This window comes from Herpailurus yagouaroundi, unplaced genomic scaffold, assembly GCF_014898765.1.
Source record: "Herpailurus yagouaroundi ecotype Mexico unplaced genomic scaffold, PumYag 197, whole genome shotgun sequence".
NCBI lineage: Eukaryota > Metazoa > Chordata > Mammalia > Carnivora > Felidae > Herpailurus > Herpailurus yagouaroundi.
The window spans coordinates 25,345,264-25,370,057 of record NW_024412428.1 but is presented as its reverse complement, the minus strand read 5'-3'; the positions used below and the strand labels follow the sequence as shown (position 1 = coordinate 25,370,057).

The window sequence follows — 24,794 nt, the reverse complement described above, 5'->3', positions numbered from 1 at the left end:
CTGCAAATCCCAGGGCCCCTATCTCAATGTGTCAAGACATCAAATGACATTTCTATGAAAACTATAAACTTTTAAGGAAAAAAAGCTCAAAATTTCTACCAAATATACTCATTTTGTTAAAAACACTTCAGGGCAACCAAGAAAAACCTACTTTTGTATGTTCAGACATGTGTTTATCATACTTCTCTTGATTTTTAAAACCACGATCACAGGTATCACAAAAACAGTGAAAAACTGGTTCCTTTCTTTTCTGCAAACAAAAACAAGCATTAGATTTTTGATAAAAAATGTTTACTCAATGATGAAAATATAACTATCCTCTCAGTAGTATGTACTTTCTCACATAATCCCTGTATGTGGGGAAAACTTCTGAATACATTTCTAATGAAAGGATAATTCTGTTTTGTTTTCTATAGGAAATATATTAGGAAAAACAAGCATTATAAAAAAATTGTTAAATCTGAGTAGAATATAAACTGCGAGTAGATCAAATTGGTAATCTAATTAAGGGCACAGCATATGTCAAAATGGTCTAATCAATACTCATGGTAAAACAGCATTTTGGGGCACCTGGGTGGCTCAGTTGGTTAAACGTCTGACTTCAGCTCAGGTCATGATTTTGAGGTTCATGGGTTCGAGCCCTGCATCGGATTCTGTGCTGACAACTCAGACCCTAGAGCCTGCTTCAGATTCTTTGTCTCCCTCCCTCTCTGCCCCTCTCTCACTCACACTCTAGCTCTCTGTCTCTCAAAGATGAATAAATGTTAAAAATAAAAAAATTAAAAACAAAACAGCATTTCAACTTTTAGGAAAAACAACTATATCAGATTTTTTTTAACCCCAAAAAAGAATCATTTAGTAAAGGCCAGTTACTTATTCCCAATTTGCTATTTTTATTCTTAAATTTAAAACAAAAAAATTATTTACAATGAGACTAGGAAATGGCCTTCTATTGTTTAACATTGGGATTATGTTAATATACTTGTACAATATTTTGTTAATATTAGCTATACAGTTTTCATGTCAAAATGAGGAATACTAATTTCATGCTGTAGACTTTTTTTTTTTTAATTTTTTTTTTTTTTTAACGTTTATTTTTGAGACAGAGAGAGACAGAGCATGAACGGGGGAGGGGCAGAGAGAGAGGGAGACACAGAACCGGAAGCAGGCTCCAGGCTCTGAGCTGTCAGCACAGAGCCCGACGCGGGGCTCGAACTCACCGACGGCGAGCTCGTGACCTGAGCCGAAGTCGGACGCTTAACCGACTGAGCCACCCAGGCGCCCCCATGCTGTAGACTTTATTCGACTCATTCTAAACTAATGACATTATTTGTTTTCCAGATTTTATTTTTAAGTAATCACCACACCCAACACGGGGTTCAAACTTACAACCCCAAGATCAAGAGTCACATGCTCTACCAACTGAGCCAGTCAGATGCCCTGACACTAATTAATGCACATCTTTAAAACAGACCAGATTTATAAATTTCCTCAGAAAGCAGCCTATTTTAAGATTTGGTCCCTGAAGCACAACAAAGAGTTGATCTTGATTTTTAAAAAACAATAACTTTGTTCCTAAAAATGATAAATATCTACTACTGAAAAGAACTGAAGCAGTACAATGAATTAAGATAAATAAATAAATAAGGTAACAATAATAACACAAAAAAATCTTGCCTGAACAATTTCAGACATAACTTCAGGCACAGAGGATAAACTAAATATAAACTATTTTAAATTAACATTAAATTTAATTGATTTTGACCCAAGAAGAAGAGACTGCTCTTTTTTCAATCACAGAAGTATTTTTTCCTAAAAGATCCCTGTGTCAAAAAGAAAAAGATAATGAAAAATAAAGAGTTTATGTCATTATAATTTGTTCTTAACTCCATACTTTCAATTTTATAAGAGAAAGTTTGGACTTCTGTTCTTCTCCCTAAATTCCATCCTTCCCCTTCCAGTTTGCTAATATATAAATATCTAGTTCACCAAGGTTTAATAACATTTATATTTACTCATAATCACAATTCTGTTATATTTATTTTTGAAAATATATTGAAATGAATTCAACGTTTTCTCTTTCTACAATTTCTCCATTTACTTCTCAAAAAGATTTTGCTTAAAGTTTTTACTTAAGGCTAAGATCTTTAAAGATCCTATTATAGCAAGGCCCCACTGTGTCAATAATGGATGCAAAACACTGAAACAGTTACGTGAGAAACGCAAGGCATGAAACAGTGACATAGGGACCAAAGTGTCCCATTCAAGAATATCTTTAAAAATACCTTTTTCTTCTGTTTTCTACTGGGAGGGAAGTTGACGTCAGTGAACTTTGCATCATATTTTCGTGGAAAATAAGAACGCTTAACTAAGAAACAAAAAGAAATCCATAAATATTTGCGACTATACAATTTTTTAAATTTTTATTTGCTCTATGATGTCACAAATACTTGGGTAGAAACTACCTCTTCTAGGAAGAAAAGTAGTTCAAACAAACTAACAAAGATTAAGACTAGTCTACCAAATAAATATTTTTCAAATGAACACATAATTGGTAAGATCAGATGTCCATACAATGCTTCAAAGGCATCAAAGAAAGGAATGGCTACTCTAACCTTGATGACATTTCTTGTTATTTCAAACATTAGAAATGTAAACAATACTATCCCAATACAGCTTTTCAGCATCAATTTTATACCAGGAAAATAACCTTGTGAAATACATTTTCTCTCAACTTCTTTCCTTTCTTATGGCTGTGATCCAGCTCTGAAACCCTGATCCTTCACCAAGATTACTTTGACAGCCTCCCAGACTGTCTCCAGTTCCTAAGCCCTCTCTTCCAATAGACACTGTGCACTGACACCACCAAAAAATAATCCTCCAATGGTCACAAGCTTGCTGGAAAATCTACGAATGACTTCCCAGAATCCTTCAATGAGACGCCGGTATATTTTCTCATGCTACTCTTCCCCCATACCCTCCACTTACTCGGCTTCAGTCGCAACAGAAAGTGCAATCTTTAGAACTCACCTTGTACTTACACCTCTTCACCCCGACTTACAAAAATATCTCTTCCAAAATCCTAAACATCTCCCAAGACACTTCTTCCAAAAACTTTCCCCAACTTCCTCCACACTCTGAAATCACCTTTCATATGCCTCCAGCACCAGTCATGCTGTGTTGTGGTTATTATTTATGAACCCATCTCACCTGTCTCAGGACCGTCTTAGGCGCATTCATATTCCCAGCATTTGGCACACAGTAAAGGCTGATTTGGCATCAAGTTAATGTAAAATAACCTTAGGCAGAGTTGGAGAAGGTTTTAAGTAAACAATCTCATGGCTTTAAACATGATCTGTATGCAGATGACACCCAAATTCACAGCTCTAGCCACAAATCTCCCCTGAAAGTACAAACTAGCAGCTTATTTGATATATCTTCTTGACACGTATTTCAAACTGAACTCCTGGTCTTTCTTCCAAATCTGTTCAATCCACATCTTTCTGCTTGACTGGCAAAAAACTAAGTTATTCTTGTCTTGAGTTTACCTCACAGCCTGCAAATCGTGTTGGCCCAAACCTACCTTCAAAACAGATCCAGAATCCAACACTTCTCATCACCTCCAGAGCTCCGCCCTGGTCCAAGTCCCCAGTATCTCTCACTTGGATAACTGCAATAGCTTCCTAACTCATCTCCTTTTAAGTCAATTCCCATGAGTAGCCACATTAATCCTTCTAAAACATAAATTATGCCACTCCCCCGCACTATCCTTATCACAAGAGTAAAAAGTCAAAATCCCATCGTCTACAAGGCCCTAGCAGGTCTGTCCTCTTCCCCAGTCTTCTACAGTTCGACCCCAGGATTGCTCCCCTCTAGCCACAGTGGCTTCCATTCTGATCTATAGCACCTGCCTCAAGCTCTTTGCACTTGGAGTTCATTCTGCCTGCATCCTATTCCCCCAGCGGTCCCCATAGCTCTGATCACTCACCTCCTTGAAGTCTCTGCTCAAATGTCACCTTCATTATGACTGACACTGACAATTACACCAGAACTACCTATCACCTTCTTTGCTTTCTCTCTCTAGGTAGCACTCACTGTCTTCTAATACACACTGCTTTTTTTTTTTTTTAATTCTGTCTCCACCAGGAAATGTTAAGCTACATAAAAATAGGGATTTTTCTATGTTTCGTTCACTGCTATATTCCCAGTTCCTCAGCGGCTAAACAGACTGAACAATCAGAGCAAACATTCCGGTCAAATTGTGAGACCTTAACTGACCAGACCCCCAAGAGTGCAGGGCAGAATCAAAAGTAGAGAAAGGGAAAAGTGGGAAAGGGAAGAAGGGAAAAAGAAAAGTAAAGGGGCGGTAAGGAAAAGAGTAATAGCCTACCCGGAGTGTTCTGATATCCAGGAAAAACACCAGGAGACTGTCTCCAGTACCACGATGTAGAAGCCTGGAAATTCCAGGAAGGCTGGCCGTTGAGTTGAGGCTGAGAATCAAGGGGGGACTGGGCGTCGAAGGGAGGCTGCGCCCCGGGAAGAATCTGGGCGTCGAAGGGAGGAGGCGCCTCGGGGAGAGCCTGGGCTTCCTGGGGGTGCTGCTCCCCTGAGGAAGGCTCTGACCCTCGTACGGGAGGCGACGACGAAGGCGGTGGTGGCGGCGGCAGCATTGCCCAGAACATCCAGTTGTCAGACAGTGAAGCAGTGTCTCTCAGAGGCCCCAACGTGGGGGTCAGCTCGGATGCTGGAAGCCACCCGTTAGAAGTCACGAAGTCACCAGCAGGCTCAGCCATGCCTCCAGCCAGGTAGAGAACCTAGCATGCGAATATGGAGCAAGCTTTATGCGTCACTTCCGGTCTCGTGAATTACAGGACTCTGCCAACCACGGGCTGCTACGTAATTGGTCGGCGCCGGAAAAATTTCCTGCCGTTTGCGGCGGATCCCGGGCTGCCTTTTGGGTAGGTTTGACGCTGCGTGGATAGGGTTGTAGGCTAGACCGGTGTCCGCCACCGCGGATGGCGAGGGATCTGATCGGGCCGGCGCTGCCGCCCGGCTTCAAGGCTCGCGGGACAGCAGAGGACGAGGAGCGAGACCCCAGCCCTGGTAAGCGGCCGGCGTGTACGCTGCCCTCCAGGCCTGTCCGCCCCTTTTCTGGCCCGGTCCCACTCTCGGAATTGAGATCTAAGGCCTGAAACGGTGGAGCAGTGGCAAGTGGGCGAGGAGGACCGGAGCTAACTTTGCTTCTCTAGCGGTAGCGGGGAGGTGGCGCTGGAACGGGGCGAGCGTGGGGGGGGGGGGAGGGGGGATGGTAATCATTGTAATGAAGATGTAGTCCCATTTAACGGTTAACGGGCCGGACCCTGTGCTAAACGATCGATACACATTGTCATTTAATCCTCCTAGAAACCGTATGAAGTAAAGATGATCATTTCCATGTTATAAACGGGAACACTGAAGCCCAGGCTGTTGCCCGTATCACACGGCTGGTAAATGGTGGAGCCCAATTTAGAACACAGCCAGTGCGCCTAACCTCTGTGTCATATTGCCTTCTGACGAACAGTGCTCATGGCTCTTGCAGGGGATGCTTTGCTCCTTAGCCCCCGACCTGCCTTCCTAGCCTCTGCTCCTGTCATTGTACCTGACACACACAGCCCAGTACTGAACTAGTGCCAGTTTCTGAGCAGTTTCTCAATTCTCTAGGAGCTTTCTGGCCCCACTCTGCATTTTTTGACATACCTGACGAACTCCTGCCCCATCCTCCGAGGCCCAACTTCAGTGTCAGCGAAGGCTTCAGTGAAGCATTTCCAAACTCTCCCAAGCATTGTCACACCCTCTTTTTCCCCCACAGGGTTTTCTTCCACTTAATTACATCATATATTTAATACACTGTTTTGAATAACTTGTCAGCATATCTGCTTGCACCATTGTAGTATGGTCTTCTAGCCTTAATACAGAGTGGGCACTTTGTATTTGCCAGATAAATGCTTTTTAGACTCTTCATGCATTTCTATCTCCTTTAATGTTTGCTCTACCTTTCAGTGAATACATGTTGCATTCCTTTTGAAATTTTTGGATCACTGGATATGTCTACATTCAGCTTTAGTACATACTGCTAAAATCAGTCTTTTGTTCACTTTTCCACTGATCTGTCTTTCCTTACTGGCCTGTTGAGTTCTTTGCTGTTTTTGTTGTTGTTGAGTTCTTTATGTAGTCTGGACAAGTCATTTTTTCAGTTATGCATGTTGCAAATATCTCCTCTAATTCTGTGGCTTGCCTTTTCCCTCTCATTTGTATGTGTTGATGAACGGAAGTTTTTAATTTCAGTACATTCTGATTTTTAGTTTTTCTTCTTTTATGGTTAGAGCTTTTTGTACCCTATTTAAGTAGTCTTTGCCTCTTCTGAGGTTACAGAGTTACTCTCCTTTGTTTTATCCTGCAAGCATTACTATTTTATCTTTCACGTTTATATTTGCAGTCCATCTGGAGTTGATACTTGTATATGGTGTGAGGTAGGGGTGAAGATTTATTTTTTTCCTCACAGGTTTCTAATTGATCCATCACCCTCCCCTCCATACTGCACTATAATGTCACTTTCTTTGTAAATCATGTGACCACAAACGTGCATCTAGTTTTTTTCTTTTTCATTCTGGTAGAATACACATAACATTTACCATCTTAACCACCTTTAAGCGTACAGTTCATCACTAAGTACATTGACATTGTGCAACCATCACCACTATCCATTTCCAGAATGCTTTTCTTCTTGCAAAATTGAAATTCTGTACTCATTAAACAGTAAGTCCCTGTTCCCGTTCCCATTTCCCCCAGTTCCTGGAAGCCACCATTCTACTTTCTGTCTCTGTAAATTTAACTACTCTAGGTCTCTCAGATAAGTGGAATCATACAGTACCTATCTTCTTGTGACTGGCATTTTCACTTAACGTAATGTCTTTGGAGTTCATCCATGTTGTAGCATGCACCAGAATTGCTCTCAGGTGGGGGATTCTTGAACCCAGTCTGATATCTGTCCTGTGTTCCTCACACTCAGCTACCCTCCTGAAAGAGATCACCGAGTTTGGAAGAGGGAGTGAGCACACAGGTCTGAGATGGAACAAATTAACTTTACTCAAATACCTTGGAATATTGAATGCTGGGAAATGTCCCCTGAGATCATGTCATTAGAAAACTCGGGGAGAGGGGTGTGGAGATGTTTTCTCAAGACCAGTCTATGTACTCCAGATGCTGCCTTGTGGAAAATAGGTGGAGCCTTTGCTATTTTGACTCCAACTTCAGACTCTGCAATGACCATCACCTCCACGAATTTCAGCTGCATTTCTAATCACACACTGGACTCTGTTCTATCTCTGAAAACTTAAATTCAAGTTTCTTTCTCAGCAAGAACCCCTTTTCATTCTCATTCAGTTATTCTTGTTAGACTTTGTTGTTGTTGTTGTTGTTGTTGTTGTTTAACCTCATTGAGCTCTGCAGACCCTGCCTTCTATCCTTTTTGGCCTCCTCCTTTTAATTGCTTCTGCCCCTATTTGACTTAGACCTCACAGTCCATCAATTCATCCATTCTCTTGCAATGTTTTCAGCTGCCTTACCCATTCAGTATTCTGTTAAACTCATCTGGCAAAAACCCAGCTCTAGATCATTCCAAATGTTTACCTTCTCATGAGCCTACATCCAGCCTTCCAAATGCTGCTAGAAAAAACTTCACAGCTCCACAGGCTAATGTTACGAAAAATTACAGTCTCCTCCCTAATTGGGTTCTCAGCTGTGCCCAGCAGTCCTCGGACAGTTTCCCCATGCAGTTCTCTCCCTAATCTCAACCATGGTTTTTTAAAAGCCTCTTTTTCTTCCTCAGACTGTCTTTCCCTCTACTTCACTGGAAGAGTAAATGCCATCTTAAAAGAACTAACTCTATTTTCTGCACTATACCTGAAAACTTCCCTGAATCTTTGCTCAGCTTTTTTGTCTTCCCTGTGATTACAATAGAAAGGTGCACTACCTTCTTCTAAGGCTAGCCCTTCCATTTTTAATCTGAATCCCTTCCCCTATTTGTTTTGTGCACAAAACAGGAACAAATGAGATAAAAGTTCATAATAAGTAATAGCCAGCGAGTGCTGGGAAGATGTATCGTGTAAGAAAATATAAAATGTATACTTTTATAAAAATAGAAAATAAAGCATAAAGTGTTGGCTAAGGGGTTCATTGAAACATTTTATGCATAATTGCACAGTTATGCATAATTGCAACAATTATGACCAATTGTGACTTAAACAAGAAATTTCCTATAGTTGCAGGACCAGCTTTACCCCCTAATTATAAAAGCAGTAGCTCAGAGTCATCAGACAGTGATGAGGACAGTAGTTCATTGTACGAAGAAGGAAATCAAGAATCTGAAGAAGATGACACTGGTCCAAGTGCAAGGTCAGTCACTTAAATAAACCAAGCTTCAAACCTAGCATACTTTGGCTGGAATAGATAGTCAGGAATGCCATATCTGTATCTTTACAGCACAGGAAGAAATCGTTTCATATGGCATTTCGTCAGGAACTACGCCTTCTAGAAGGAAATTTATTGTAGTAGATAGTTGTGGAGACATCTAGGATTTCAATTAAATTCTTATCTAAAAGATTTTTTCTTAAGGTATTACTGAAGTGTCTAAATACATATTCTAGATGAGCCATAGGATTTCTTTTAGAAATTATTTATGCAGTGTACGGTTTTTGCTTAAGTAAATGAATGATTTCCTTCTAACTACCCTTCCTTGCCATGGGTCCATGTAAAGAAAAGTGGAATTTTTGTTTAGTATTGGGTAGCAAGGGTTTTTTGATGCGTTTTAAAGATAAGACAGAACTAGCAACTTAAAACCTTCCTGCATGAGATAAAAAGCTAGCGTCAAACTTTTTGCTCAAAAACATTCAGCAAGTAGACTCTTCGAAACCTCAGTAAAGTGGAATCTTTAACACTATAGAAAATATAGAAAACTACTGCCATAGAAAATATGGCACTATTTTAGGCCAAAAATTAATTCCAGGAAAATGTTGATATAAGATCAACTGTGGTGTCCATTTGTTCTCATTGGGCAAGATGAATTTATTGTTTCAGTGTTTATACAACTAGTTGGAGTTAATGCTTCCTTTAAAACTTAAAATTCTCTGTGAAAAAAATTTGCGTAACGTTGTACTACTGTGTTTGTAGAAAACAGAGGAGAACTCAGGATGATGACGATGATGATGAAGGGTTTTTTGGACCAGCTCTTCCTCCCGGATTTAAAAAGCAGGATGATTCTCCTCCAAGGTGACAATGTGTAGTGTTTCAGGCCAGTCTTTTCCAACTATTTCAGTAGGTGTTTGTTGATTCAATAAAGTGCTGTCCAAAGTTGTTTTTTAACTTACAGATTTATAGAACGTTTGAAACGCATAGGGGAAAGTAACTGTTTCCTCTAACAAAAATGATTATTTACATGCCTATAAACACTTCTGTAGTTTATAAAAAACCTCCACATCCCTTAGTTGATGCTCACAAGAGTGCTCTGTGATAGACTGAGTGCAGCATTATCCCTCTTCGCCCTTTTCTTAAATAGATAAGGTTGCACACATAGTAAGCAGTAGGCCTGGGGCTGGAATCCTGGTATTTACCTTTAAAATTAGATGCTTTCTTAGTTATTTGGTGACAGAAAGAACAATTCCTGTGTGCCACGTTAAACAATTTGACCAACTTCTCTGTACCTCAGAATTGCCATCTGCAAAATAGGATAACAACACGTACGTTTCAAAATTGTGGTGACTCAGATTTCATATTTACATACATGCACATATGTGTGTGTGTGTGTGTGTGCGCGCGCGCGTGCCTCTTACATGATGCCTGGCCCCAGGTAAGCATATAGTAAGTTTTGATTCCTATCTTCTCAGAATTATAAAGTTTTTAATGCTGAATACGTAATTGCACACCACCTTGTTTATAATTCAGAGCACTGTTACCAGTATGCGAGAACAAGTCAAAAAGACTTGTATATTTTAATGTGGTTTTTTTATTTATTTTTGAGACAGAGAGCAAGCGTGAGTGGGGGAGGGGCAGAGAGAGAGGGAGACACAGAATCTGAAGCAGGCTCCAGGCTCCGAACTGACAGCACAGAGCCCAACGCGGGGCTCGAACTCACAAACTCCATGATCGTGACCGAGCCGACGTCGGATGCTTAACAGACTGAGCCGCCCAGGCGCCCCAACTATTGTATATTTTATATTCAAACTTTACAATCCTATCTATCAGCTCCAATTTTCAACGTTTTTTTTGTTTGTTTGTTTGTTTGTTTTATTTTTGGGACAGAGAGAGACAGAGCATGAACGGGGGAGGGGCAGAGAGAGAGGGAGACACAGAATCAGAAACAGGCTCCAGGCTCCGAGCCATCAGCCCAGAGCCTGACGCGGGGCTCGAACTCCCGGACCGCGAGATCGTGACCTGGCTGAAGTTGGACGCCTAACCGACTGCGCCACCCAGGCGCCCCGATCAGCTCCAATTTTCATGTTAACTTTGGACCTTTTGGAAATAAGGCTAGACTCTCTGCTGCCTGATTTTGTATGCCACCAAGCCAAGAATAATCTTTAAAGGGTCATCTAAAAAACAAAGACCGGCATGCCTAAGAGACCCATATATGGCCCTCAAAGCCTAAAATGTCCTCTCTGGCCTTTTACAGAAAATTTGCTAACCACTGGGTCATAACATTCCTTTCAAGAAAGCACATTATTAGAAGTATAGCAATGTCTTTCTTGAGAGTTGTATATGGCTGTTAAATGGCCAGGATCAGAACCCAGACCTTCTGAGTCAGTACCAATTTTCCTCTGCTACGAAGCCTGTCTGTGAGGCTCTGATAGAACACAGTGCAACCTGGAAAAGTCAGCTTAGGACTTCATTGCCATCTTGCTTGTTAATACTGGTACAGCGACATCTCTGGGGAAAACAATGGTATGAAAGAAAGAATTAAAAAACGTAGAGTATGAAAGAGAGTAGAAAATATCTTGTCTCTGTTATTTTTTCCCTGAAGTAAGGCTTTCTCTTTGTAAGCCCCAGATTTTAGGCACTTCTCCCATTTGGACTGATGTCAGTTCCCTCAGAAATGTAGCAATAGGTCACCTTGAAAGAAAATGAACTTTGGCATCGAGGAGACCAGGGCTCAAACGCCAGCACTGACACTTGCTAGTTTGTGGTGTCCTTGGGCCTTATTTTGCTCACCCAGAAAATGGAACGACTTAGGGGTTGTTTGAAGGAAACAGAAAAGTGCTCTGGTTGAAATGTGGCTAGCACAGCACCTTTTCCTTTGTCTGTAGGTCTCAAATGACTTTTCATTCTTGTGCACTTCCATAGTGAGGACAGCGTTCAGATTTGTATACTCCCATGGCACATGTAACCATAAATTGCCGACATCTCTGTATGCATGCACCGTTTATGTTCTTAGAACTCAATTTATACTTAAAGAGTTCTGACTGTAACTATAACACGCCTAATGCACCTGTCAGTGGTCAGTGAATATCAAAACTGAAAGCCAAGGTACAAAATAGAAAAATATCTTCACAGGCTTTAATTCTTAATAAGGAATTTTTAAAAAATATTATTTTTATTTAATGGAGTTCTTTTAGGAAGTGATATACATCACTGCCATTGAGAATTACTGGTTTAGTATCTTAGCATTGACAAACAAATAGAAAATAAAAATGAGAAAATTGTATTTTTTTAAGACACTATAGAAAAATACTAGGTTATAAAATACAAATAATATGTTACATGAAATTCTCATCTTCAACATTTGTTAGTATTTGGGTTTTTTTTTTCTTTTTTGTGAACTCTTATTCTAAAAACTGCTTTTGAAAATCAGGGAGAATGTTAAAGGTACATTTTATTTTTCAGGCCTATAATAGGTCCTGCATTACCACCTGGTTTTATTAAATCTACTCAGAAAAGTGACAAAGGCCGAGATGATCCAGGACAACAAGTATCATCATATTTCAACTATGAGGTTTGGAAATTTTTTGATTAAAGCATAAGATGTAACAAACTCAAGACTTTGCAGAGTAATAACTATGTAATCATTTGGCTCAAATGTAACTAATACGCAGTCACACAGTTGCATCCACATTAATCTAGGATTGTAAGGTATACTAAATCAGAAGCTTGTCACAGAACTTAGATGTTATAAAAAAATAATAAGGCAGTTACATGTTGACAGAATGTGATCTATTCATGCTTCTCATCCTTGAAGGCAATGTTTACAGTGCCAGAAAATACAACATGATGAAAAGTTTAAGGAATCATGGTGATTTGACCTGAAAAAAAGACAGCTGAGGAATTTTTTGATAATGGTCTACCTTGAAATTAGTTCTTATCCATCCATCTCTGGTGCCTGTATTTAACAAAGCTGATGGTTAAATGATTTTATGAAAAGATAGGTCAATGATTTTAGAGTCAAGTATGAAAGCTGTTTTCTTGTTAGAGGCCTGGTCCTTACCAATAGCTGAGATTTGTAGAGTACTTTATAATTTGTAATGCTTTTTCCCCATATGTGAATATTATTTTCTCTGCAACGTTATGAAATAGATATTATCCGCCATCTGACAGATACTAAAAACTAGAGAAATTTGGTAACTTACCCAAGATTGCACACTTTGCACTAATCAAAGCCAAAGCTTAAACCAAGTTCTTTTTTTTTTCTTTTTAAGTTTTTTATTTTTAAAGATTTACTTTTAAGTAATCTCTACACTCTACAAGGGACTCAAACTCACAACCCCAAGATCAAAAGTTGCTTGCTCTCGGGTGCCTGGGTGTCTCAGTCAGTTAAGCACCGACTTCAGCTCAGGTCATGATCTCACAGTCCGTGAGTTCGAGCCCCGCATCAGGCTCTGTGCTGACAGCTCAGAGCCTGGAGCCTGCTTCGGATTCTGTGTCTCCCTGTCTCTCTGCCCCTCCCCTGCTCATGCTCTGTCTCAAAGATAAATTAAAAAAAAAAAAAAAAACATTAAAAAAGTGGTTTTTTTTTTTTTTAAATAAAAAAAAAAGAGTCGCTTGCTCTCCTGACCAAGCCAGCCAGGTGCCCCTTACGCCCAGTTCTTAATGCTTTAGATCACCTGTTCAGTCTGTTATTCTGTAGTAACTTCCTGGATGTTCATCTCTATGGAGAACTGAGCAGTTACACTGTGGCTGTTACCAAGGAAAATATAATGCAGTGGTTAAGACCATGAACTTCAGAGTGATTTACTCCTTCCTTCAACAGCTGCTTAGAGAGTACCTACTACAGTGTATGAGGCACATGGTCACAGGAATGAGTCTGTCAACAAGTCTAGTTCCTCCCACCTTCAAAGGACATCCACAGTCCAACCATTTCTGCTCCTCCCCTAGTCTAAGTCAAATCATAGTTCATCTGTTTATTGGTCTTGATATTTTAAACCTTGTTTTTCTGTTACCTCCTCTCAACACGGCAGCTAGAGCCTGCGCAAAATGAAGTCAGATTGTGTCACTCACCCTCAGAACTATCACACTGCTCCTCCTCTCTCTACATAAAAGCCAAGCCCTGTGGCACCTGGCTGGCTCCGTAGAGCATGCGACTCTTGATTGTGGTGTCATGAGCTTGAGCCCCATGTGAAACGTAGAGATTACTTAAGAAAAATGAAAAATAAAAACAATAAAAAAACAGAGCCATTACACTGTGCTGACAGCTCAGAGCCTGGAGCCTGCTTCAGATTCTGTGTCTCCCTCTCTCTCTGCTCTTCCCCCACTCATGCTTTGTCTGTCTCTTCTTCAAAAGTAAATATTTTTTAATTAAATAAATATTAAAAAAATTTTTTTAATAAAATTAAAACTAGAGCCCTACACATTGTAATGTCTCCTTGAGCTCCATGATTTTCTCTCTTAACGTCAATCTGACCACAATGTGCTCCTTGCTGTACCTCCTCACTTACGCCCAGCAGGCTCCTGCCCCTGACTGTTCTTTCCTGCAAAGTCTCCCCAGAGTGGTCTTCCCCTAGATATCTATGTGGCTTGCCTCTCAGAGCTTCCGTCCGTGTTGGGCTGGAATGTCACCTTAGTGAGGTCGTTTCCGACCTCCTAGCTCAAAATTACTATCTCCTCTTCCCTTTACTCGTCTCTCCTTCTGGCCTTTAATTCTCTCCATAGCATCTGTCAGCACCTCAGATACCATCTGTTACTGCTTCTTTCTGTTTATTGTTGACCTCTCCCCACTAGAATGTTGAGGACGGAGATTTTGTCTTCTCCCTAGGGGCATTCGGAAGTATTTGTTGAATGAATGAGTACGTTAGACATAGTCCCAGATAATCACACTAATCAACCTGCAGGGTAATGGGGAATATGGACATTACACAAACATCTAACATTATTAGTGATTCAAAAGGTGAGACAAGGGGTGCCTGGGTGGCTCAGTTGGTTGATCATCTGACTTCGGCTCAGGTCATGATCTCACCATCCATGAGTTTGAGCCCCGCATCAGGCTCTGTGCTGATAGCTCAGAGTCTGGAGCCTGTTTCAGATTCTGTGTCTCCCTCTCTCTCTGACCCTCCCCCATTCATGCTCTCTCTGTCTCAAAAATAAATAAACGTTAAAAAACAAATTAAAAAAAGAAAAGGGTGAGACAAAATACTATGGAACCATGACAGGGGAATCTAAACTAACCTAAAGAAATGAGAAAAACTCTTTGTCTCTGAGAAAATGTCTAAACTGAAGACTGATGCGTTGGAGATGTCTCAGCAAAGAGGGCAGGAGAGATTGTTCCAGAAAGCACAGATAGCTTATTTGAAGAGAAAGCAGTGTAGAGAGGAGGAAAGTTAGGGCTTTAGAAGTTCAGTGTGAGGGTACCCGGGTGGCTCAGTCAGTTAAGTATCCGACTTCGGCTCAGGTCATAATCTCGCAGTTCGTGGGTTTGAGCCTCGTGTGGGGCTCTGTACTAAAAGCTCAGAGCCTGGAGCCTGCTTCAGATCCTGTGTCTGTCTCTCTCTCTCTGCCCCTCCCCGACTCACTCCAAAAATATAAACATTAAAAAAAAATTTTTTTTTTTTTTTTTTTTCAAAAGAAGTCCAGTGTGCTTGGAGGGAAGAGAACAGGAGAGAGAAGGCAAGAGCCATTGGCTCCTGGGTGAGCTTAGTTTCATGTCAGTATCATGCAGGTTGTTATCCTTGTCTTAGAGGGTTGTTGGTGAGGATTAAGTCAGAACATTTTCAACTTATAATAGCTCTCGTCATGGTTGTTATTCTTAACACCTTCACTACTGATACCATCAGAGTATTTTTTTTCTATAATTCATTTATTTTTTTATAATTTACATCCAAGTTAGTTAGCACATGGTGCAACAATGATTTTAGGCGAGGAAGAGGTCCTCATTGCTCAGTGATCAGCCAGCAATACATTGTTTGCGTTTTTGTCTTATTGTCTCTAAGTAATCCGTTGCAGTGAAATTTTAAGTATTTTAGGATCATTTTCTATAACCTATGGCTCTGCTCCTGGTTTAAAGGCAATGTCTTATTTCAAAAGGAAACAGATAGCAGTGAAGATGAGGACATTGTTGGACCCATGCCTGCAAAAGGACCAGTTAACTACAGCGTCACGACAGAGTTTGAAAAAAGGGCCCAGAGAATGAAAGAAAAACTGACCAGAGGAGATGATGTAAGTTTCAAATATACTATACTCTGAGAAATTGGCTAAATGGATTAAAAATCTAAATTTTAAAATCGAGATGAGGGGCGCCTGGGTGGCGCAGTCGGTTAAGCGTCCGACTTCAGCCAGGTCACGATCTCGCGGTCCGTGGGTTCGAGCCCCGCATCGGGCTCTGGGCTGATGGCTCAGAGCCTGGAGCCTGTTTCCGATTCTGTGTCTCCCTCTCTCTCTGCCCCTCCCCCGTTCATGCTCTGTCTCTCTCTCTGTCCCAAGAATAAATAAACGTTGAAAAAAAAAATTAATTAAAAAAAAATAAAATCGAGATGAAAGAAAATATATGCATTATGTATATAAGTAATATAAATAAATAATATAATTAATAATATAAATAAAATATATGCAATATGTATATAAAGAAAACTTAGGAGCAAGGTAATCTAGAAGCTGTAAAAGGAAAAGACTGGCAAATTTGCCTATTTAAAAATTTCTGTGTGGCAAAAGATAACAAAGTCAAAAGAACAATAAATTGGATGAGGTAATTGTAACATATATGACAAAATATAATCCTTTATATTAAATTCTTTCTCTTAAAGCCTCAATTGAGAAACATGGCCACTTATACAGTATCTTACAAACGCTTTCTGGGCTACTTTTCTTTTTTTTTTTTGACTGTTTGATTTTTTACTTCTCTTAAAGAATTCATCCAAACCAATTACAAGAGAGTCATGGATGACTGAGCTTCCTCCAGAAATGAAAGACTTTGGTCTCGGGCCCAGAACTTTTAAGAGACGAGCCAATGAGAAATCTGGGGATCGATCGGTCTGGACAGACACCCCAGCTGACAGGGAGAGGAGAGCTAAGGTGAGAGAGCTTGTTTGTGCATGTATTTCTGCCCATGTTGGCTGTATTTTGAAAACATAGAAGGCATGATGATTTAAAGGTACTATTTTTAAATTATGATTCCAAAGGGAAAATACACATTTCTCCCTGAAAGAAAATAAGGACAGTGACACCAGTTGCTTGCGATTTCCCAATGAATTATCTCATTTAAATCTCAAGAAAACCCAGAGATCTGGACTTACTGACTTCATTTTATAGAGGGAGAAACTAACTTTTATGAGGTCCACTTTTCTGGAATTAGAGGGCTGATTAGTAATGAATAATAATTCTATTCTAGACCTTTCTTTAATTCTAAATTCTCTAGTCCTTATACACCATCATACTGTCTCCATGAAACTAAAGCCATGGGTTCACCTAGGTTAAATGATACCTAGAGATTCTCCCACAAAATGACCTTACTTCAGGTGCACTATGTTTTGTGTTACTGTCAAAATAGGCAAGAAATGCTTTCATCGATAGTGCTGAATACTATATGATCTCCCTTCTGTGCAGAATCTAAAAAAACAAACCAGAAAAAAAAAAAAACAGTCATGGATATAGAGAATAGACTGGTGGTTGCCTGGAGGTAGGGGGAGGCAAAATGGAGGAAGTAAATAAAACTCATGGGGACATATGTACAGCATGGTAACTATACTTAGTAATACTGTATCGCGTATTTGAAATTAGCTAGGAGAGTGGATCTTGAAAGTCCTCATCACAAATGGAATAAATGTTGGTAGCTGTATATGGTGATGGAAGTTGACCTATTTTGATTATTTCACAATATATAACAAATATTGAATCATGTTGTACACCTGAAACTAATAAAATGTTTCATCAGTTATACCTCAGTTTTTAAAAAAAGAAACGCTTTCATAAGTGCGTTAAATAATTTGCTAAAAAAGAAAAGAAGTTTGGATAGAATGCATTATTGACTCTGCTTTTTACAAAATCTTACATTATAAATTAGGAATTGAACCATTGTAGGGCACCTGAGTGGCTCAGTCGGTTAAGCATCCGACTTCGGCTCAGGTCATGATCTCGTGGTCCGTGAGTTCGAGCCCCGCATCGGGCTCTGTGCTGACAGCTCAGAGCCTGGAGCCTGTTTCAGATTCTGTGTCTTCCTCTCTCTCTGACCCTCCCCTGTTCATGCTCTGTCTCTCTCTGTCTCAAAAATAAATAAACGTTAAAAAAAAAAAATTAAAAAAAGGAATTGAACCATTGTAAATTAGAAATACCCCCAGCACTACTTCTTAAATTTACCCCATCCGAAGGTTTTTACTCCCTTTAATTCAAATTTGAATCCTTGAGTAGTTGGCACCCGAAGGCTACAGCTTTCCAGTTTTGACTTCCATAGTTCACACTTCATTCATTCCTCTACTGTTTATCTTCTCCATCAGTACCAAGAATTATGAGACCTTCTCTTTTCATTCTGTAACTATAGATTGAATGCCTTCTCTGCCAGGCATTCAGTTTGGTTGTAGGTAATAGCAAAATGGAAAAGCTTTTTTTTTCTCAAGCTTATTTATTTTGAGAGAGAGAGAGAATGAGAGAACACATGTGCACACAAGTAGGGGAGGAGCAGAAAGAGAAAGAGAGAGAGAGAGAGAGAGAGAGAGAGAGAGAATCCCAAATAGGATCCAGGCTGGCACCCAGAGCCCTATCTATGCAGGCTCGATCTTAAAAACCATGAGATCATGACCTGAGCCGAAATCAAGAGTCAGACACCTAACTAACTGAACCACCCAGGTGCCCTGGAAAAGCTTCTTACGGAGTTTTCATTTTAGTGGAGAATTGGTTATAAAATACCCCGTGTTACCCTTTTCTTTTTTTTTAATGTTTATTTATTTTTGAGAGAGAGAGAGGGACAGAGCACGTGCAGGGAAGGCCAAGAGAGAGAGACACAGAATCCGAAGCAGGCTCCAGGCTCTGAGCTGTGAGCACAGAGCCCGATGTAGGGTTCAGACCTACAAACTGTGAGATCATGACCTGAGCTGAAGTCAGATGCCTAACCGACTGAGCCACCTAGGCACCCCCCGTGTTATTCTTAAAATGTGGATGTAATGTCTCCAGATTTTAGCACCCTACCTTGCACATGTGGCAAAATTGTAAATTCTCTTTGGCCCAGAAGATTAAGGGAAGTCTAAGAGTTGTAATAGAAAGTTGAGGTGAACCAACACACCTGAGGCAGAAGAAGCAACAGAAAAGGTGGTGTGGGGGCACCTGGGTGGCTCAGCTGGTTGAGCATCCGACTTCAGCTCAGGTCGTGATCTCACAGTTCGTGGGTTCGAGCCCCGCATTGGGCTCTGTGCTGACAGCTCAGTGCCTGGAGCCTGCTTCGGATTCTGTCTCTCCCTATCTCTGCCCCTCCCCCACTTGTGCTCTGTCTCTGCCTCTAAAAAATGAATCAACCTTAAAAAAAAAATTTTTTTTTTTTTTAAAAAGAGGTGGTGTGGAAGTAAGCCGCATGCTTTGAATGACTAGTGTTGCGGTGCCTGTCTACTCTTTCTTAACTGGTGTTTTATAAAAATAATATATTGGCATTTTTGTAGTTTAGCCTTTAAGATTGTCTCCAGAAAAGACATTGCCTTGTTTACGTGAATTTATTCATGTCTATGTTAGTTGTGCTTTTCTCTCTCCTTCTGTTCCTCACTATAGGTAAATAGATGTCTAGCCTACAGCCAGATATGAAGGGACTCTTCTTCCGAGGAAAATATCAGAAAAATGGAGCAAATGGAAATTAGACAACCCAGTGATTTTAGGACCTATGATTAAGTTCTTCAGATCTTTTTCTTTTCAGTACTTGAAAGTGTTTTGTTCAGTTCTACAGCAAATTCATAAAGGGATTATTAATACTCCTTAAATTTTATGGGATACTATATTTAGCATATAGTACCACAGAGGTGCCTCGGTGGCTCAGTCGGTTAAGCATCCGACTCTTGATTTTGGCTCAGGTCATGATCTCATGGTTTGTGAGTTCAGGCCCCACATCGGGCTCTGCACTGACAGTGCGGAGCCTGCTTGGGATTCTTTCTTTCCTTCTCTGTCGGAGGCTTGTTCTTCCTCTCTCTCTCTCTCTCTCTCTCTCTCTCAAAATAAATAAATAAAAACTTTAAATAGTAGCGCATAGTACCACAGACAAATATTTATGGTATAAACTATACAGTATCGGAGAGCCATTCATTTTCTTGTGTATTTCATTCTGTGTAAAGTTTGTGACTAATTTTTGTCACAGATCTTAGCTAAATTTCCTTTTTGACAGACTTTCCCCATCTTTCCATTTTTGTTTCTTATGATGCCATCTTTTTTTTAAGCTTTTATTTAAATTCTAGTTAGTTAACCATACAGTGTATACAATATAGTGATTCAGCACTTCCATACAATGCCTGGTGCTCACAATTGCCCTCCTTAATCCCCATCACCTATTTAACCCATCCCAACACCCACTTCCCTTCTGGTAACATCAGTTTGTTCTCTATAGTTAAAAGTCTGTTTCTTGGTTTGCCTCTCTCTTTTTTTTTTTCTCATTTGCTCATTTATTTCTTAAATTGCATTATGAGTGGGGCACCTGGGTGGCTCAGTCGGTTAGGCATCCGACTTCAGCTTAGGTCACGATCTCGCGGTCTGTGAGTTCGAGCCCCGTGTCAGGCTCTGGGCTGATGGCTCGGAGCCTGGAGCCTGCTTCTGATTCTGTGTCTCCCTCTCTCTCTGCCCCTCCCCCGTTCATGCTCTGTCTCTCTCTGTCTCAAAAATAAATAAACATTAAAAAAAAAAATTGCATTATGAGTGAAATCATAATGGTGTTTGTCTTTCACAGACCTATTTCGCTTAGCATAATACTCTCTAGCTCCATCCATGTTGCAAATGGCAAGATTTCATTCTTTTTTTATGGCTGGGCAATATTCCATTTATATATACACCACACCTTCTTTATCCATTCATCAATTGATGGACACTTGGACTGTTTCCATAGTTTGACTCCTATAAACATCAGGGTGCATGTATCCCTTCAAATTATTATTTTTGTATTCTTTGGATAAATACCTAGTGCAATTGCCAGATTATAGGGTAGTTCTATTTTTACCTTTCTGAGGAACCTTCATACTGTTTTCCACAGTGGCTGCACCAGTTTGCATTCCCACCAACAGGCCACCAATGGTGTAAGAGAGTTCCCCTTTCTCCACATCCTGACCAACATTTGTTGTTTCTTGTGTTGTTGATTTTAGCCATTCTTACACGTGTGGAATATCACGTGGATTTGATTTGTATCTCCCTGATGATAAGTGATGGTGAGCATGTTTTCATGTATCTGTTGGCCGGCCATCTGTATGTCTTCTGCCCATTTTTTAATTGGATTATTTAGTTTTGGGGGGTTGCGTTTGATAATTTCTTTATAGGTTTTGGATACTAACTCTTTATCCAATATGCCATTTTCAAATATCTTCTCCCATTCCATAGGTTGCCTTTTAGTTTTGTTGATTGTTTCCTTCGCTGTGCAGAAGCTTTTTATTTTGATGTCGTTCCGGTAGTTTATTTTTTATTTTGTTTCCCTTGCAACATATCTAGAAGAAGTTGCTAAGGCCAGTGTCTAAGAAGTTACTGCTTGTGTTCTCTTCTAGAATATTTTATTTTATTTTATTTTATTTTATTTTATTTTATTTTATTTCATTTCATTTCATTTCATTTCATTTCATTTCATTTCATTTCATTTCATTTCATTTATTTTTAGAGAGAGCATGAGAGCAAGGAAATGGGGCAAAGAAAGAGAGAGAATCTTAAGTAGGCTCCATGCTCAGCATAGAGCCTGACATGGGGCTCAATCCCATGACCCTTAGGATCTTGACCTGAGACAAAATCAAGACTTGGACGCTCAACCGGCTGAGCCACCCAGGCACCCCTCTTCTAGGATTTTTATGGCTTCAGGTCTCCTATTTAGGTCTTTAATCCATTTTGGATTTATGTTTGTGTTTGGTGTAAGACAGTGGTTCAGGCTAATTCTATTTCATGTGGCTATCCAGTTTTCTCAGCACCATTTGTTAAAGAGACATTCCTTTTCCCATTCGATATTCTTTCCTGCTTTGTTGAAGATTAATTGACCATATATTTGTGGGTTCATTTCTGTGATTTCTGTTCTGTTCCATTGATCTAGGTGTCTATGTTTGTGCCAATACCATACTGTTTTGATTACTACAACTTTGTAGTATAACTTGAAGTCTGGAGTTGTGATGCCTCCAGCTTTGTTTTTGTTTTTGTTTTTGTTTTTGTTTTTGTTTTTGTTTCAAGGTTGCTCTGGCTCTTCAGAGTCTTCTATGGTTCCATACAAATTTTAGGAATGTTTGTTCGAGCTCCATGAAAAATGCTGTTGGTATTGTGATAGGGATTGCATTAAATGTGTAGATTACTTTGGGTAGTAGTATTTGTTCTTCCAATCTAGGAGCCTGGAATGTCTTTCCATTTCTTTGTGTCATCTTGAATTTTTTTCATCAGTGTTCTATAGTTTTCAGAGCACAAGTTTTTCACCTCTTTGGTTAGGTTTATTCCTAGGTATCTTACTTTTTTGGCTGCAGTTGTACATGGGATTAATTCCTTAATTCCTCTTTTTCTCGCTTCATTATTGGTGTATACAAATGCAACAGATTTCTACACATTGATCTTGTACTATGCGACTTTACTAAATTCATTTATCAGTTCAGTTTTTTGGTGGAGTCTTTTGGGTTTTCTATATAGAATATCATGTCATCTGCAAAGAGTGAAAATTTCACTTCTTCCTTGCCGATTTGGATACCTTTTACTTCTTTTTGCTGTCTGATTGCTGTGGCTAGGACTTCCAGTACTGTGTTGAACAACAGTGGTGAGAGTGGACAACCCTGTCTTACTCCTGACGGTAGAGGAAAATCTCTGTTTTCCCCGTTTAGGGTGATCTTAGCTGTGGGTTTTTCATAGATGGCCTTTATCATGTTGAGGTTATGTTCCCTCTAAACCTACTTTCTTGAGGATTTTTATTACGAATGGATGTTGTACTTTCTCAGATGCTTTTTCTGCATCTATTGAAATGATCATATGGTTCTTACCCTTTGTTTTATTAATGTGATGTCTCACCCTGATTGATTTGCAAATACTGAGCCATCTTTGCAACCTAGGAATAAATCTCACTTGATCATAGTGAGTGATTTTTATCATGTATTGTTGGATTCAGTTTGCTAGTATTTTATTGAGAATTTTTACATCTATGTTCATCAGGGATATTGGCTTATAGTTCTCTTTTTTAGTGGTGTCTTTATTTGGTTTTGGTATCAGGGTAATGTTGGCTTCATGGAATGAATTTGGAAGTTTTCTTTTCTGTTTTTTGGAATAGTTTGAGAATAGGTATTAATTCTTCTTTAAATGTTAGGTAGAGGGTGGCTAACCTGGGTGGCTCAGTTAAGCCTCTGCCTCTTGATTTCAGTTCAGGTCATGATCTCATGGTTTGTGAGATTAAGCTCCATGTTGGGCTCCTTCCTGACAGCAGAGTCCATTTGGAATTCTCTCTCTCCCTCTCTCACTGTCCCTTCCCCGCTCGGATACTTTTTCACTCAAAATAAATAAACATTGTTTTAAAATAAATAAATAAATAAAATTCGCTGACATCTATTATTACCTTACCTCCCAGTCTTGATTAGATCTGTTAACTCTTAAATATTAAATGGTCAGGTTTTTATCGCCATTTTACCATAATATCATTTTCCCCTTAATATTAATAAACGAAAGCATGTTTTCTAGGAAAATTTTTATGAGAAAATAAGAACTGAGCTATGCCTATGTTTTTAACATACTTTAGCAAAAGCAGTGTTGTTTTGTACATGTGTTTTAAGTAGGCTCCACACCCAATGTGGGGCTTGAACTCAAACCCTAAGATCAAGAGTCATGTGTTCTACCATCTGAGCCCGCTAGGAGCCCCTGTTTTGTATATTATTAAGATAAACATTATAGATGACCTTTTTGGTTTTCTTAAGCAGATAACAACAATATTAAAATATGCTTTGAGAACAGTGCTTTTAAGTTGTTTTTATGTGGGCTTTTCTCATCCCTGGTTGGGACTGTATTCTCTAGAATTTTTTTTTTCTAATTAAAATTTGTTGGAAATCTATCTAAGTACTTCATCTTGTGTATACACTATTGTTAATTTTTTTTTAAGTTCGAATTCCAGTTGTTCGTTGTTGGTATATTTTGTATATTGACCTTGTATCCTGCAGCTTTGATCAAGTGTACTTTCTTATTAGAGTATTTTCATGGATGCTTTGGAGTTTTCTACATAAATAGTCATGTCATCTGTGAATAAAGATACTTTAGTATTTCTTTTCCAAACTGTAAACCTTTTCTTTTTCTTTATTTTTTTCCCTCAAGCATGATATTACTACTTTTAAAAACAGATAATGTAAGATTTCTTTTCTATTTTTTTAAGGCTTTATTTTTAAGTAATCTGTATATCCAAGGTGGGGCTCAGACTTACAACCCTGAGCTCAAAAAGTCACATGCTCTACCCACTGAGCCAGCCAGGTGCCCCTCTCAGATTTCTTTTAAAGCCTAATTTCCTCTCCTACAATTCATCATTATTTGTCAAACTCCTTTGTGAATTTGACACACACAACTAAGTAAATAGGTTTTTCTATTGATCTGAATAGGTTTTCTTCTTGTTTTCAAGAAAATCACTGAGTAGAACATGAACTGATCCCTTACCAACTCTATTCATATTCCTAGTGGAAAAGATTCAACAAACTTACTCTAGTCTCTTATTTAGTCAATCTGAGTAAAAATAATAGTATTTCTTTTTTTTTTTTTTTTCCTTAACTATATGGTTCAGTAATGTGTTAACCTGTGTTCATTCTTCAGGAAACACAAGAAGCAAGGAAGTCATTCAATAAGAAGGATGAAGAACATATATTGTCAGGAAGGGAAAAGAGATTGGCTGAGCAGGTGTCCTCATACAATGTGAGTAAGAATAAAATATATAAGCTTTTCTTTTTTTGTATCCTTCAATACTCTTCTTATATTTTCTTTCTTGTTTCTCATTCTTTTATATGTCTTCCTTTTTACCTCAGTGTTTTTCTGTACATCTGCCCTTAGAAATATTCCATTCTGTTGTATAATGTATAGTTATATAAAATCCTTTTTTTAGGCTTTTTGTAGGATTTTTTCATGTATTCATGTAATGCTTTCAGTTTGTAGTTTAAGGAAGGAAGGAAGGAAGGAAGGAAGGAAGGAAGGAAGGAAGGAAG

General features: G+C 39.3%; 2 protein-coding genes across 4 annotated transcripts in view; one reads left to right on the top strand and one right to left on the bottom strand.

Moving 5' to 3' along the window:
- NUFIP1 (nuclear FMR1 interacting protein 1) overlaps nucleotides 1-4,839 on the bottom strand; it is a 40,012-nt gene extending 35,173 nt beyond the window's left edge. The window contains exons 1-3 of the mRNA XM_040448489.1: nucleotides 4,391-4,839; nucleotides 2,286-2,368; nucleotides 152-250 (exon numbers count right to left, since the gene is read on the bottom strand). Coding sequence (XP_040304423.1) covers nucleotides 152-250; nucleotides 2,286-2,368; nucleotides 4,391-4,793 — 585 coding nt within the window. The 5' untranslated portion in view covers nucleotides 4,794-4,839. The remainder of the gene's footprint in view (nucleotides 1-151; nucleotides 251-2,285; nucleotides 2,369-4,390) is intronic.
- A 78-nt stretch (nucleotides 4,840-4,917) lies between these two features.
- The window catches only part of GPALPP1 (GPALPP motifs containing 1), a 76,057-nt gene continuing 56,180 nt past the window's right edge, over nucleotides 4,918-24,794 (top strand). For all 3 annotated transcript variants that reach the window (XR_005782438.1, XR_005782437.1, XM_040448490.1), the window contains exons 1-7: nucleotides 4,918-5,103; nucleotides 8,301-8,433; nucleotides 9,208-9,306; nucleotides 11,911-12,019; nucleotides 15,538-15,669; nucleotides 16,357-16,521; nucleotides 24,409-24,507. Coding sequence is in view for 1 of the 3 variants with exons in the window: in XM_040448490.1 (XP_040304424.1) it covers nucleotides 5,016-5,103; nucleotides 8,301-8,433; nucleotides 9,208-9,306; nucleotides 11,911-12,019; nucleotides 15,538-15,669; nucleotides 16,357-16,521; nucleotides 24,409-24,507 (825 nt within the window). In the remaining 2 variants the exon portion in view is untranslated. The remainder of the gene's footprint in view (nucleotides 5,104-8,300; nucleotides 8,434-9,207; nucleotides 9,307-11,910; nucleotides 12,020-15,537; nucleotides 15,670-16,356; nucleotides 16,522-24,408; nucleotides 24,508-24,794) is intronic.